Below are 13527 nucleotides of genomic sequence, written 5' to 3' on the forward strand. Positions count from 1 at the left end.
ACAGCTAAGTGCTGTCTTTGTTCATAGCTTCCATCTTTACATGATGTGATGACACCGTCTTGATGTGTCTGATTGCCTTAAAGCCCTCTTTGCTCGTGGTCTCTAATTGTGACCATTTTCATTGCACTGATTTCTTTGTTGATTCAGGTATAGCCTTAAAGCTGTTGTTGATACTGCAGATCATAAGGTGCTGCTACTCTTCTGTTGCCCCAGATTGGAGTGGGAGAGCTGGCTGGACCTTCTACCTGTGCAGTCCCAGTGTCCCTGGAGCAGATGAAGGTCCTTCCCCTCTTCATTGCCTTTGTTGATTCTGGAGTTCGATATCTGAAATGCATTCTCTAGCAGACTGCATCTTAAACTGTTGCAGGAGGTCTCCAGGGTAAACTGGGCATCCGAGAAAGTGCGCAACACCTGAACTCTAGGCCTGCACTTGATACCTGTGAGCTTCTGGACAGATTTGAGATATTGTTTTTGAAAACAAAGCTCTGATGGACTCGAAACAACTTGGAAAACTGCATCACTCCCTGTGAGAAGCTCCAGGTCAGCAGAGGCGCCACTGCAAATGTGGTATGAGAGGAAGGTGGCTGATTACTCACTGTAAAGATTTCTTGGGTATGATGCTTTTCCAATTTGGAGTCAAAAATCCTAAAGTAACTGGATTTTGTCAGCTCATTACAAGGTCTGTTAATTTTTCACATCACTGAGGTTAGTTAGGTAGAGTGGCATGTTATTGACATTTTGAGGTGTCTCTGGTTTACCAGAGATTGACTCTCATGGAAGGAGAGTTCACTAAGACTCTATCTGAAGTGTTAAATAACTGGCTGAACTTTCAGACGTTTAGTGTGACCACTTTCTTTGCTATAAATACAGATTTAAGTGTGTTTCAGCGGATTGAAACCTCAGACAAACTTGGGCATGAGGCAGCATATCCCTGCCTGTGCAGGAATGTGCCTAATAAGTGAACAGTGTCTTTTCAAGTGACCTGGTGTCATCCATTGACTTAAGGTGCTTCTATGATATGTCCCGTTTCAGTTGTCATTAACTTCCTGAAAATTTTTACTGTTGCCTATAATTTTTTTATGCTTAGAGGTGATTTTTGTAAATGTATTTGTGTTTTATCATGCTGGAGGTTAAAATAAGGCATTGGAAAGTACATTATTCATGCTTGTAGGATGTTGCAAGATAGCGGGTAACAATGTCTTTATATGTTAATATCTGATGCTTTCAAGCTGCATTGATATAGTAGGGATTGGATATTAAAAAAAAAGGGGGGGGGGAGTATGTGCAGAAAGGTGTAGGTGTTGCACTTAGCTGTCCAGCACCAACTTAGGAAGCTGGGTTTGCTGAGGAGTGTCAGGGTGCTACAGATGGAGGCACAAGACCCAACATGCTAAGCAAGGAGTCTTTCAAACTATTGAACCTGTAGGTCATGTGCCTGACTGGCCTGGAAGCAGGAGTCTGCCTCTTCCAGCTGCTAATCCTGTTTTGGAGTTCAAAGGCAATACATACCTGTGCAAATCCTAGTGATAGGAGGGCTCACCTGGAATGGACTTGGAGACCTTCAGTGTATGCAGCAGCAGCCCAGCCTGGGTTACAAAGACTGCCTAGAGGTAGCTAAATGAAACGGGGCCAGGGAGCAAGTTCAGGCACTAATACAGCTGAACTGTTTGTGCTTTGCTTTTGCTGCTATAGGACAAGGAACATGGCAGGTGGGTCAGGAGTGTACCACATCTGGCATCTTCTACTCTGGGGCAGTGCTGGAAAACTGTATAGTGGGCTCTGCACTCTCGGATAGGAAGTGGAATGAGGCAGGGTCCTGGGTGAAGAGTCTGATCAGCCTTGGAAATGGAGCCAATAACATTCTCTTGCACAAGGAGTAATGCCAGAAATAATCCCAGTTAGAACTGGCTGTGGCTGGGTGAGCTGCCCGTGGTTTCACTGCTCTCTTTCCTGCTTTTCTGTGCCTGCCTGCAAAACTTTCCCCACTGGTTCCCCCAGGGCAGGATGGAGCAGTGTTCCTCCCATGCAGCTCCATGGTGAAATGCTGCAATTAAAGCTCTCTGGAGAGCATACAGTGTCATTTTCTGTAGTCTCAGTTTTCGTTCTCAAGAGATTCTGCTCGTAGCTTGGCTTTGCTGTCAGTGCTTGATATCAGTGGAAAAACTTCTGCATTTTCCCAAGCAGGGAAAGGTTTCAAAAGTCCAGCCTGAACAAAATAAAGGTGATGTTGCATAAGAACAGGGAATGAGTTCTTGTCCAGGATGGGTTAAGAGTAAATAAACTAATGTTTTCTTGGTACCGGTTGGAGGACCCATGTGCTTTCACATTTGAGCTCTCCTGGCTGGTATTCTGCCTAACTGTTGGTTCTTTCTTGCTAGGCACTTGTACGGTGGTCTGGGCCAGCTGACAGACGGTGTGTTAGGACTGGATGATTTCACACAGAGCCACCAGTACCGTGTGTGGCCAGGCTATGACTATGTGGGCTGGAAGAACGAGAGCTTCAGTACGGGCTCTGTTGAAATGGAATTCCAGTTTGACCGACCACGGAACTTCACCTCTATGAAGGTAGTCAGCATTGTCCCTCTCCAGCAGCCTGGGACAGGCTTTGGGTGTGGGTGCTCCCAGGTACTCTTCCCAAAGCAGGAGAATATAAGGTGCCCAACAGCAGAGCCCACCAGAGGCAGAATTTTAGCAGGAGATGTCCCAAGTTTGCCATGTAGAAAGGTGAAGCAAGGGAGCACTTGTCTTGCTGGAGCTCAGACACAGTCCTTCCAGTATTCGGCTTAAAGGGACAAAAAGCAGACACATGAAGCAGTGGTTAGGCAGCCACTGTTGGCAACTGAGATGGATTGAAGATGTATGCTACTTACTGTCTAGGGCCCGCCTGACCCTTGAGGTAAAGGAATGTGGTTGTCCTTCCATTTTGACCAAAAATTTCTTTGGATGCCTCAATCTATGCTTGTGCTGTGGGAAATTACTTAAACACACAGGAAAAGGATGAGCTGAACTTTCTGAGTCTGTAGTAAACAGCAGAATCTTTTAAAAAGGATTGGTGGCTTTTCTTGTAGAGATTTCAAATGAAGGAGAACCCACCACATCCTTAAGTAAATTGTTTTGGTGGTTACTTACCCTAGTTTTATTTTGTCTATTTTTAACTTGGCAGCCATTGGCCCTTAGCCTGCTTTTGCTGGCAAAAATAAGAGTCCTGCCTTCTCAGAAATTTTTATGCTTCTACGCTGTGATTAAACCATTCTCTTAATCTTTGCTTCAGTAAACTAAGTTGGCTGAACTTCTTAATGCCTTCCCTGTGAGAGCTAGGGTCATTTTTGTAGCTATCTTCCGATCCTTTCTTTCCTTGCCAGTGCTCTTTTGGAGTTACAGAAACTGGAACTGGATGCAGGCTTTCCATCAAACTGCATAAAAGAATGGTACCGATTTCCTGCTTTTGGACAATTCTTTTTTGTTTATGAATCTTGTGATCATATTAGTCCTCCTAGCCAATGGAGGATTAAGATTTCATTAAGACTTTGGTATCATGGTAAAAGTCAGTTCAAAGTTATTAGTGTCCAGGATAAAAGTCCAGTGTAGAAAGCATTGCTTGCATTTTGTTCCTGAGTTTACTACCCTGAAATGAGTCAGTCCCAAAAACCTGTTCAGTTCAGATTATTTGAGGAAACTTTGATTTATTTGTTTCCCCATTTAAATTATTTTATTGCTAGTGATTCTGCTGTCTTTTTCAGATCACTGAAAAAGGTAGCAAATAACCGTGAGCTAGGTATACATTCCTGCTAGAAAAACACCTACAGAAGAATGATTTGTGCCTTAAAATTTGTAAGACTTACTAGTTGAAAATTTTTAATCAAATTAATATAATTCATGTGTTCATACTGTGCTAGTTGGAGTCAGATGTTATAATGAGTAAATCAAATGCCTTATAAAAATCTGTCAGGTAAACACAGCCATCCTGATCAACCAAACACATAAGCTCATAAAAACAGCTACTTCATTTAGGATTTCATTGTTAAGCTGTATTGATTAGCATAAGTTATTCTTCATTCTTTGAGTGTTGCCTGTTTCAGCTTTGAATTTATTTCATATAGGCTAGGTGATCTGTAAATACTTTTTTGTGTCTTCATACCTGCTAGCTTTATTCCAGTTATCTGAGCTTCCCCAGTATCCAAGAAAGTATTAAAAATAAATGTTAGCAAATATTGCAACTGCATTGCAAATTACTTGGGCTTGCATATTATAAAATTGGACATCAGTAGGCGGTGTTTGGAATAAAGTGTCTCTGTATCAGTCCAAGATGCAAACGTATCCAACTACTGTCCAAATATGGCACAAATTGTATATTGCAGGCATCAGGCTTTCCTGCCTTGTTATGGATGACTGTATCTCCTTATTGAATAACGTTGTCTAAGCCTTGTCTGTTCCTAATTATACGCAAATACCCTTCTTTTGTCTTTCTGCTGCTCATCAGGCCTGTCGTCCTCATTACTGCTTCACTTATTCACTGCAAGACCTCGCAGAGGCCAAGCAATTAATAAGGTTCAAAGCTACACTTAGTTTGGAAACTGTTGTTGTCACCGTTGCTAATACTCCACAGTCATTAGGAAATAATGTTTAGAGTTGCTAGGGGAGGTCAGACCACTATGCCTGTGAAAATGAGGGATACTGAGGGATACCAAAGACATCAAGGGTCACCTTACTCCTTCTGGTCACTGGCCACAGTGCCAAGATACTGTGGTCTGGATCTTTAGGGCTGCATGGCAGAACTTACTGTCATGTTTGTTTAAAAAGGCGCAGGGTGAGATTTGCATTGAAGACAGACAGTGGAACAGCATAAAGGATCCAAACAAGCCTTGTTCCTCTTTGCGAAGCCTGCTTCCTTGGAAATGCTGGAGGCCTGGGAGAGTGCCAGGTGTTTGGTGTTGATGGGTCTGCAGTGCTGCAACCCAGGAAGACGGAGATGATGCTTTTATGCTGGAGCCTCTTGGTTTGGGTGCAGCCCAAGAGCAGGAAGGGAGAGAGTTGTTACCAGCTGTTGGGAGGGTAAAACAAACCTCCCAAATACGGAGGTGTGAAGTCAGCCTGAAAGCAGTTTGTGAACTCTGTAGTCTGAAAGCAGACTGTGTGGAGCTGTAGCTCAGAGATGAGAGACAGTGCCTTTGTTTTAGTGAGATGTTAGCTTTGCAGCATAGCGATTGCAGTTTAAATTCTAGTGTCATTAGCTAAACCAGTGGCGCCATTGCAACAGGGACAACCTGATGATGAGTCACCAGGAGAGGTTGATGGATGCAGGCTTACTTGGTGGTTGTCTTAAAACTTATATCTTCAGTTGTATTTAAGGTGCAGCCACAGCAGAAGAGCTGCTGTATGTCAGGGGAATATCTTCTTGAGCTTGTACCATTTTGGTGGGAAAGAAATTAGCTTAGCCTGAAGGCTTTCTAAAAGAGGCTAGAGCTCAGGTGTGGTTTTTCTTTCCTCTCAGGATATATGTTCAAGGAGGATTGGTCTGTGAGGCTTTAGATTAGCACAGGGTTTGTTTGATATATTTTTATATGGGCCTTTTGAAGAGCCTGCCAAAATTTGACCATTAATGTAGCTTTTGCATGTAAAGTTAAGAGCTATTTCAGAATCACTTTTTGCACAAACATTCTCATTGCACACTATGAGTAGATGAAGCTATACTGGACCAAGGCACTCATTCTGGGTTAGGAAGGAGTATTTATACAGGGAGATATTAGAAATAGAAAATCTTCATGAACAGAAAATCGCTGAAGCTTGATTTAGGTTTCAGTAGATCTTCCTCCTGTCTGATTGATCTGTTCTCTCCTTCCTAGGTGCACTGTAACAACATGTTTTCCAAGGGGGTGAAGATCTTCCAGAAGGTGGAGTGTCTGTTTAAACCACGCCTGATTGCAGACTGGGAGTCAGAACCTGTTGGAGTGGCCACTGTCTTAGATGACAAAAACCCTAGCGCTAGGTTTGTGACTGTCCCCCTCAATCAACGTGTAGGTAAAGCCATCCTTTGCCGCTTCTACTTTGCTGACACCTGGATGATGATGAGCGAGATTTCCTTCCAGTCCGGTGAGTATTCCTTCAGTCGAGCAGATCTGGCAAAGCAGAGAGCAAAAGAGATGGTGTGGAGATGCAGGACATTTGGGGTTAACATGAGTGTAGGGTGTTTTGGGGCTACACAATAGGAAGGAGGAGGTAGTAGAAGCACTGAGAAGGTTGGAAGGGCAGTGCAGGGGCAGAATGGTCAAGTCTACAGTGGATCCTTTTCAGGCTGATAACTGATGCACATGTGCAGAAGCACAACCAGGGCAACCAAAAATTGGACTATAGAGCATGTCTTCTTTTTGAGACAATTGCCTGCTGCTTATGGAGTTGATTTTTATTTCTCTTTACCAAGTATTTTGTTACCCATAACTTAAGTATAGGTGATGATCAAGTTAGCAGATTATGAAAAATAAGAGGCTGACTTTTTTTTTTTCTCAAGTCTTAACTGTGACGCAGAAGTCAGTGCCATGAGGTGCTTTAAAAGGCTTTAGAAGGGAATGGACAAGAGTCTTGGAGAAAACCACCAGCACTGACAGTGAAATGATCTTGCTATAGGTTCCTACTCGAAGGTCCCTAATCAGCTATAGTGAGAGGACATTCCTGGGGAAGGAGGGCTCTGATTGCAGCTTGCTGCTTATCTTGCTGATAGCAGCCCTTCCTGGCTACCCTCTGTCACATGTGGGGCTAAGTAGACTCTTGGTCTAGCCTGGGATGGCAATTCTTATAATCATGCTAAAATGAAAAAAACCCCAAAACAAACAAAAAACCACCGAAACCCACCAAAACAAAAAACCCCCCACCAAACCAACCAAACAAAAAAACCCAAAAAACTTTTGCTTCAGTCCCCTGTGTCTGGCCAAGCTCAGGGAAGCATCCTGCACACACTGGCAGTTTGCTGTGGTCAGGACGTACATGCTGTTCAACGCAGAGGTTCATTCCTGTAGGTGTGCTGGGAAGTGCTGAGTGAGCAGGTATCTCTGCTCATGCTGTTTGTGACCTGCTGTGTGGGTCTCAGCCCAGTCCTGCTTGGGAAGGCAGGAATGGTGGTTGGGATTGCACTGACCACTGGCAGGAGGAGGGAGGTTGTTGGACTGACGCCTTCCCTTCCCTTCCACAGACATGGAGAGTGTGAATCCTAATTTCGTTACGGTAGCCACAAGCACAACGGATCTCCTGGCAACAGAGTGCAACGTTACTATGGGGACCTGGGGTAAGGACTTCTGTCACTTAGCCGTGCCAAGGGCTCAAGTGTTGGGGGATTTCACAGTAACATCCTAGTTAACCTGGTCTCTCCCTCCATTTCTGGAGGTTCAGGTATGGCCTGGTTATTGCCCTTATGCACAGGGCTGCATATTACAGTCCTCTGAGCCTCAGCTATTTCTTCTTCCCTCAGCTGGCCAAGGCTGCCTCAGAGCAAGTGGGTTGAAGGCATATGTGCAACCAGTAAAACTCTGAAAACTGTCTGCTCTAACATGGATCCATCACAAGAATCTGTTCCAATGCTAAGAACAGTCTTTGATTGCAGAAGTCCTCTGCAAAATTCTTAGATGCAAGCCTCCAAAATGAGAATTTCTGATAAGACCAAAATGTGAACACAGCTAATGTTAATGCTCAGGAAGCTGCCTAAGATCTTTTCTGTACCAGACTGTAGGAAGGGACATGTAGGAAGTTAGCCAGTGCAGATAACAACCTATGCTTTGTTAACTCCAGGTTCTTCTTCTTTCCTCTATGATTGCAGAAACCACATCTTCTGTAACCAGCACTTGGATAGGAGAGAAAGCAGATGACTCCAATACCTCCATCCTTGTGGGCTGTCTTGTGGCTATTATTCTTCTTCTCCTGATGATTATAATCATAATTCTTTGGAAGCAATACGTTCAAAAAAGGTTGGAAAAGGTAATACAATGGGGCTATTTTGCAGGCACAAATTCAATATTAAGCATTAACCTTAATGAACTCAGAATTATGTGGAAAGCACATAATTCCCCAGCTCCATAGAGTAGCTAAAACTCTGTTCTCACAGCAGGGGAGGATGCCAGCCCTATCCGTGATGTTACTGGAAATTGCTGTGGTTGCAGCCAATGCGTTACTTCACAACTGAGCATTGCCTCAGCATTTTTTTTTCCTCCTCTCTTTTGCAGGCCCCACGTCGAATCCTGGAGGAGGATGCCACAGTTCGCCTCTCCTTCTACAGCTACACCATTGCCAACAACCAGACCCAGATTCACCAGTCAAATCCCACCTATGAACGTGCTTTCCCACTGGATTTGGAATACCACCAGCCAGCTACACTGCTACAAAAGCTTCCAGAGCTCTCCCAAAGTGCAGAGGATTCAGGTAACGTAATCATCAGTCTCCAGAAGTTATGCATTTTTTTATTTTTTATTATTTGTCTCAGATTTTAAAATGTGCCGCTTCTCGGTGTCTAAGTAATAATCTCTGACTCCTATGCAATGCAATACTAACCAAGGGACCTAAGACAGTATTCTGGAGCTCTGAAACTTTTTTAGCATGTAACTTTGGTAGATGGAGCACCAGCCCCACTAGAGGCTGATGGCCTTTTACTGTTCTCTTTGAAGACTGTGTTTATATGTTAGCCAAGTCATCTTTTAGGAGCTGGTTTTGGCAATCACAGCAATCGCACATTGTTTGTCTCACCAGCCCCTTGGCAGTGGAGTTGCTACCTGCAGCACTCCTGAGCTGTCCAGACTGGCTGGTGGAGAAGACCTTTAGCACGTTTTCCAGCAGCGAGGGCGCTTTGAATTCCCTTAAGAAAAGTAGAGAGAAATGTAGCAGAGAATTGTCAGTGGTGCCCTGGCTTCCAGCCCCTAGGGAGCTTTTGGATGCATGCAGAAGGGAACATTTCCAACAGTGTTTTGTACTCAGTGATGGCAGTGCTGATTAGTGAATGGAAGGACAGTGCTGCATTCCTCAGGCACCGACAAGTTGCTAAGATCCAGCACTATACTACACAGGGAGACTGGTTTGGATTGAGTCAGGATGTGAATTTGAAGCAGAACAAAAGTTCTGTGTGATACTGACCATACAGGGAGTTAATGTTATGCCATGATATTTATGTGAATAAGCTGTAAGAGGTAGCATAGCATGCGAACAGAGTACATGGAAAACAGAGACCCTGATCAGTTCTTGTTGCAGAAGCGAATCCAGAGCAAGTCTGACATTGCAAACAACATCCCTGCATCAGGTCAGGGGAACAGATCATATTTAGGATGAATCAGAAACAGGAAGTCACTTTAGATTCATGCCTCCATGTCTGGGCAAGAATTTTCTCTCTCATAACTGGATAGAGAGGCAGCTTTTTAACATGAATTCACTGGCACATCACAGGCATTCTGGTGTCTGCAGAAGTGTGGCTTGCTCTGGTTTAAGCCCTAGTTAAAACAAAGGACAGTCTTCCATCTGGGTGTACCTTGGTACAAGGCGGTAGGCGTGCAGCTAGGCTGAATTCCCAGAGGTCTGCAGGATCGAGAGGAGTGGAAGCCAGGCCATACTGGTTTTAAGGGAGTGAGTGTGTCTGACTCCACCTGTCTTTTGGTTTCCCCTTAGTGTGCAGTGGGGACTATGCTGAGCCCGACCTGACCAAGTCCACTCCTCACCAAGGCTTTCAGAACAATGTTCCTCACTATGCTGAAACGGATATTGTCCATCTGCAAGGTGTGACCGGCAACAACATGTATGCAGTTCCAGCCCTCACTGTGGATTCACTTACCAAGAAGGACATCTCAGTGGGTGAATTCCCACGGCAGCAGCTACGACTTAAGGAGAAGCTGGGAGAAGGACAGTTTGGAGAGGTACAGCCATTCTCTTCCACACTTCCTCTGACAGAAAGGAGATGCCTGGCACAGTGAAACTTAGGAGCTGCCTCTCTGGCACTGCTTCATATTTGGGGGCTGAGGGACCTGGATACCAGTATTTTATTTAATACGTGTCTTTGCTGTTGGGGAGAGCTGATGATAGACTCCAGAGAGCCCCATTCTGCACCTGTGAGGCTGCTGCTGGTACCACATGAGTCTTTCTCAACAGATGAGCTTTGCGAACTTTTTTGTTTGCTGTCTGTATCCCCATTTATGACCTTATACAAAAGGCCTGGGGGTGTGAGTTCAGACTGTTTCACAACCTTCCATGGACATTTCAAACATATCGGCTGTCACCCATCTCTAGGCATGTGAGTTTTTGAAAACTCTAGCAGTGACTCCAGCCAAGACAGATTGATCCTAGCTGTAAAAACAGCTTTCACATTAACAGGTGGAGGTTCTGGTAGAGCTCTGCATGCTGACCCAAGCAAAGACAGGCATTACCCAAGCACTGTGGTGCCCTTGCATATTCTCTAACATTGCTGCTTGCTCAAGTCCCAGTTTGTGTCAGAAGCCTCAGGCAGCATGATACATGCATCTGTCACCTGCCAAGCTTTCTGTTTACTCCTTGATCTCCTTGCAAGCCATGAATAGTTTCACCTCGCCTTTTCTTCTCTCCCTGCTTCATTTCCATGCTATCCCTAGTTCCATACTGAGCAGGTCTTCCCCTCTCCTGCTCCTACTCTTCCACTGCCTCTTTCTTCCCAGCTTTTGCTCACTCACAGCCTTAAATTCTACCTGTCTACTACATTTTGGCAAAGCACAGCCCTTTACTGACTGCTTCATTCTCTGTGATGTGCCCGTCTTTATAGTTCCTCCCTTCTGACAGCACACTTTCCCTACCCCAGCCCCTTCCCTGTCCCACTCACTTCTTTCTGGGTCACTCTGTGTATTGGGAAGGTGCTGACATCCTCAGCCTCTTCACCTGGCTGTCAGTGTAGCCCCTTCTGCTGTTGCCTGGATCCTGCCCTGTCTTGGGCTGTGCTCCAAAACTGAAACAGACAGGCTTTTTTTGTCCTCATTGTTTTGCTTCTGGTTTCTCCTTCCCTCTTGTTTCTGTCCTTCTAATAACTATCAAAGCTTTCTCCTCTTCCTTTGTGTTGTCAAAGAGCAGCATCCAGGCTCTCCCATCTCTGTTTTCCTTGGAGACTGATTCAGAGCCTGTTCCTTTCCTCACATCACAGGCTCTTCCCCTAACTTTTGCAAAGGTGCCACACCACATTCTCCTGTCTCTCCTTCTCACCTCCTTAGTCTTTACCAAACTGGTCATCATCATATGCTCTGCTCCACTGCTCTCGCTTAGTGTGCAACCTTGCTTCTAGCAACATGGCTCTTCTCCCCACCTCTGCCTGCTGCACCCCCCCCCCCCCCCCCCCCCCCCCCCCCCCCCCCCAAGATTTCTTCCCTTTCAATCTTCTTTTCTTCCTTGCTCCTAACCATCCACTCCCTGGACTCAGTGACACATTACCTGTGCTTGTAATACATGCACTTAGTACCATGGCTCTCTTCCCTATTCCTAGTTTCATGACTACTTTCACCACAGCAGATTTCATTCTCCATGTAACTGCAGCAGCATCTTTGTACTCTTATTTCTGTTCTGTGGGTTGGTCCCATTTTCTATACTGACTCCTTTTTCTCCTCACCATGCTTGTCACATAAGTTCTTGGTGCTTTCTTCATATAAAGTTCATTAAGCTCCCATTACATTCCCCTCACTGCTGCCAGTCTTTGACGCATCCAGTCTGCTCCCCTCCTCCAGTCCATTTTCCTGTCCCACATGCTCGGGTCTGTCTACGTTCCCCACCCCAGTCTCTCTTGCCCAGTTCTCTATTTGAATACGTATTCTGATAACTTCTTAAGCAAGTATCTTGTCACCCCTTCTTATACAACCATGGCAGTAATTTTATGTCTTTATTCATTTATTTGTCTGACGAAACTTGGAGTTCTGTGTACTCACCAGAGTATTCACCTCCTGGGTATATTCACAGGTGAGGTGTTCACATCGTGTACACATGGATGGACGTACACGCATGCACACACTTCTCCCTGTTTTTTTCTGGAATTAGAGGACTTTGGATAGCTGTCTAGTTCCTGGATGCTCCTCAGCTAAGTTTGAGTGGTGACTTAAGCCAGGCTGCACGACAGTTCTGGACTTGTATGGCTGGTGTGATGTGCTGTACATGCCAAACCTGCTGCAGCTGTGCTGTTTGCATGCACATGCAGAGTAGAGCAGACAACTCCAGGCACAGTGGCCTTTCTGAACATCTCCAGTACTCGCTGGGTGAATTGGACTGCCCCACTGCACCAGTCTGCACATGTGCAGTAAATTCAGTGTGTTGGGGACGCATCAGGCTGCAGTCCACGTGTGTTCCTACATCATGGGCTATATAGTGTAGGTACACATTTTGTCCAGGATCTAGGGACAACCTATGGGCTATTTCTGATCAGAACAGTGTCACCTTCATTAGATCATTCACTTGGTTATTCTGCCAGTGGTGGCCAAACCGGTGACCTCAAAGTGACGGCGTTTTCCTCTGTTTTTCTGCCTGTGCATGCCCTCATAGTTGTCTCTGCTTTCTGCCCTGCAGGTACACCTGTGTGAAGCTGATGGCCTGCTGGAATTCCTGGGAGTCTCGCCTACAGAATTCACTCACCAGCCGGTTCTTGTAGCAGTGAAAATGCTGAGATCAGATGTCAACAAAACAGCCAGGTAAGTGCATCCACAATGCTGACCATCTGAGAAAGAAAGCAAATACTCTTCAAGCAACAGTTTCACATAGGTTAACCCTGGTGACTTCTGTAAGAGTGTGTCATGTCTCTGGTGTACGTTCTGTGTGTTCATGTAAGGAATAGGACACAAGCAGGGAATAGGGGATAGGAATGGATGTAATGTCAAACTGAAATGCTGTATTACTCCTGTTTGTTGAGGAAGCGGTCAGTGTTGAACACAAGCACAGAAACAGCTTTCAAACTTACTGTGTGCGGAAGTGTAAGTGTCTCTGAACTGAGATTTTCTTACATGACACTTCTGCTTTCCTTAGAGGAATAGTTTAGGATTCGAACCTGTGTTTTCTGTTTTACAAGAAATGATTTCCTGAAGGAGATCAAGATCATGTCACGGCTGAAGAACCCGAATATCATCCGGCTTCTGGGGGTGTGTGTGCGTGATGACCCACTGTGCATGATAACAGAGTACATGGAAAATGGCGATCTCAATCAGTTCCTGTCACAGAGGGAGATCTACAGCAAATTTGCCATTTCAAATAATATTCCCTGCGTCAGGTAAGAGGAGCTGCCTATCTTAGGGACAAATCAATAATACAAAGCTACCGGTTTCATCTGCTGTGCCTTTCAGGCAGTGACCTTCCTCCAGCCTGGCCATTGCCACAGCACATACTGTGGACACTAGTCGTGCTTTGCATGGGAGGTTGTTCTTGAGGCCTCTGGAGATCTGTGTTCCTGTGAAGTGTCCCTGACTGGGCTGTTCTGGTCATGGTGACCATCTTACATGCATTGTTTACTGATGTGACCATCTGTTTACATTAGTGGGCTTGCATCAAATATTTCATTAATATGGGAAGCCAGCT

At 45.1% G+C, this 13527-nt stretch overlaps 1 protein-coding gene across 1 annotated transcript in view; it reads left to right on the top strand.

Annotated features, from left to right (window-relative positions):
* The window catches only part of LOC104031876 (discoidin domain-containing receptor 2), a 30866-nt gene that overhangs the window by 11656 nt on the left and 5683 nt on the right, over positions 1 to 13527 (top strand). Inside the window, exons 6-13 of the mRNA XM_009484015.2 lie at positions 2379 to 2565; positions 5844 to 6090; positions 7184 to 7276; positions 7805 to 7962; positions 8208 to 8403; positions 9634 to 9878; positions 12529 to 12650; positions 13025 to 13222. Coding sequence (XP_009482290.1) covers positions 2379 to 2565; positions 5844 to 6090; positions 7184 to 7276; positions 7805 to 7962; positions 8208 to 8403; positions 9634 to 9878; positions 12529 to 12650; positions 13025 to 13222 — 1446 coding nt within the window. The remainder of the gene's footprint in view (positions 1 to 2378; positions 2566 to 5843; positions 6091 to 7183; positions 7277 to 7804; positions 7963 to 8207; positions 8404 to 9633; positions 9879 to 12528; positions 12651 to 13024; positions 13223 to 13527) is intronic.

Source organism: Pelecanus crispus, chromosome 9 (genome assembly GCF_030463565.1).
Source record: "Pelecanus crispus isolate bPelCri1 chromosome 9, bPelCri1.pri, whole genome shotgun sequence".
Classification (NCBI taxonomy): domain Eukaryota; kingdom Metazoa; phylum Chordata; class Aves; order Pelecaniformes; family Pelecanidae; genus Pelecanus; species Pelecanus crispus.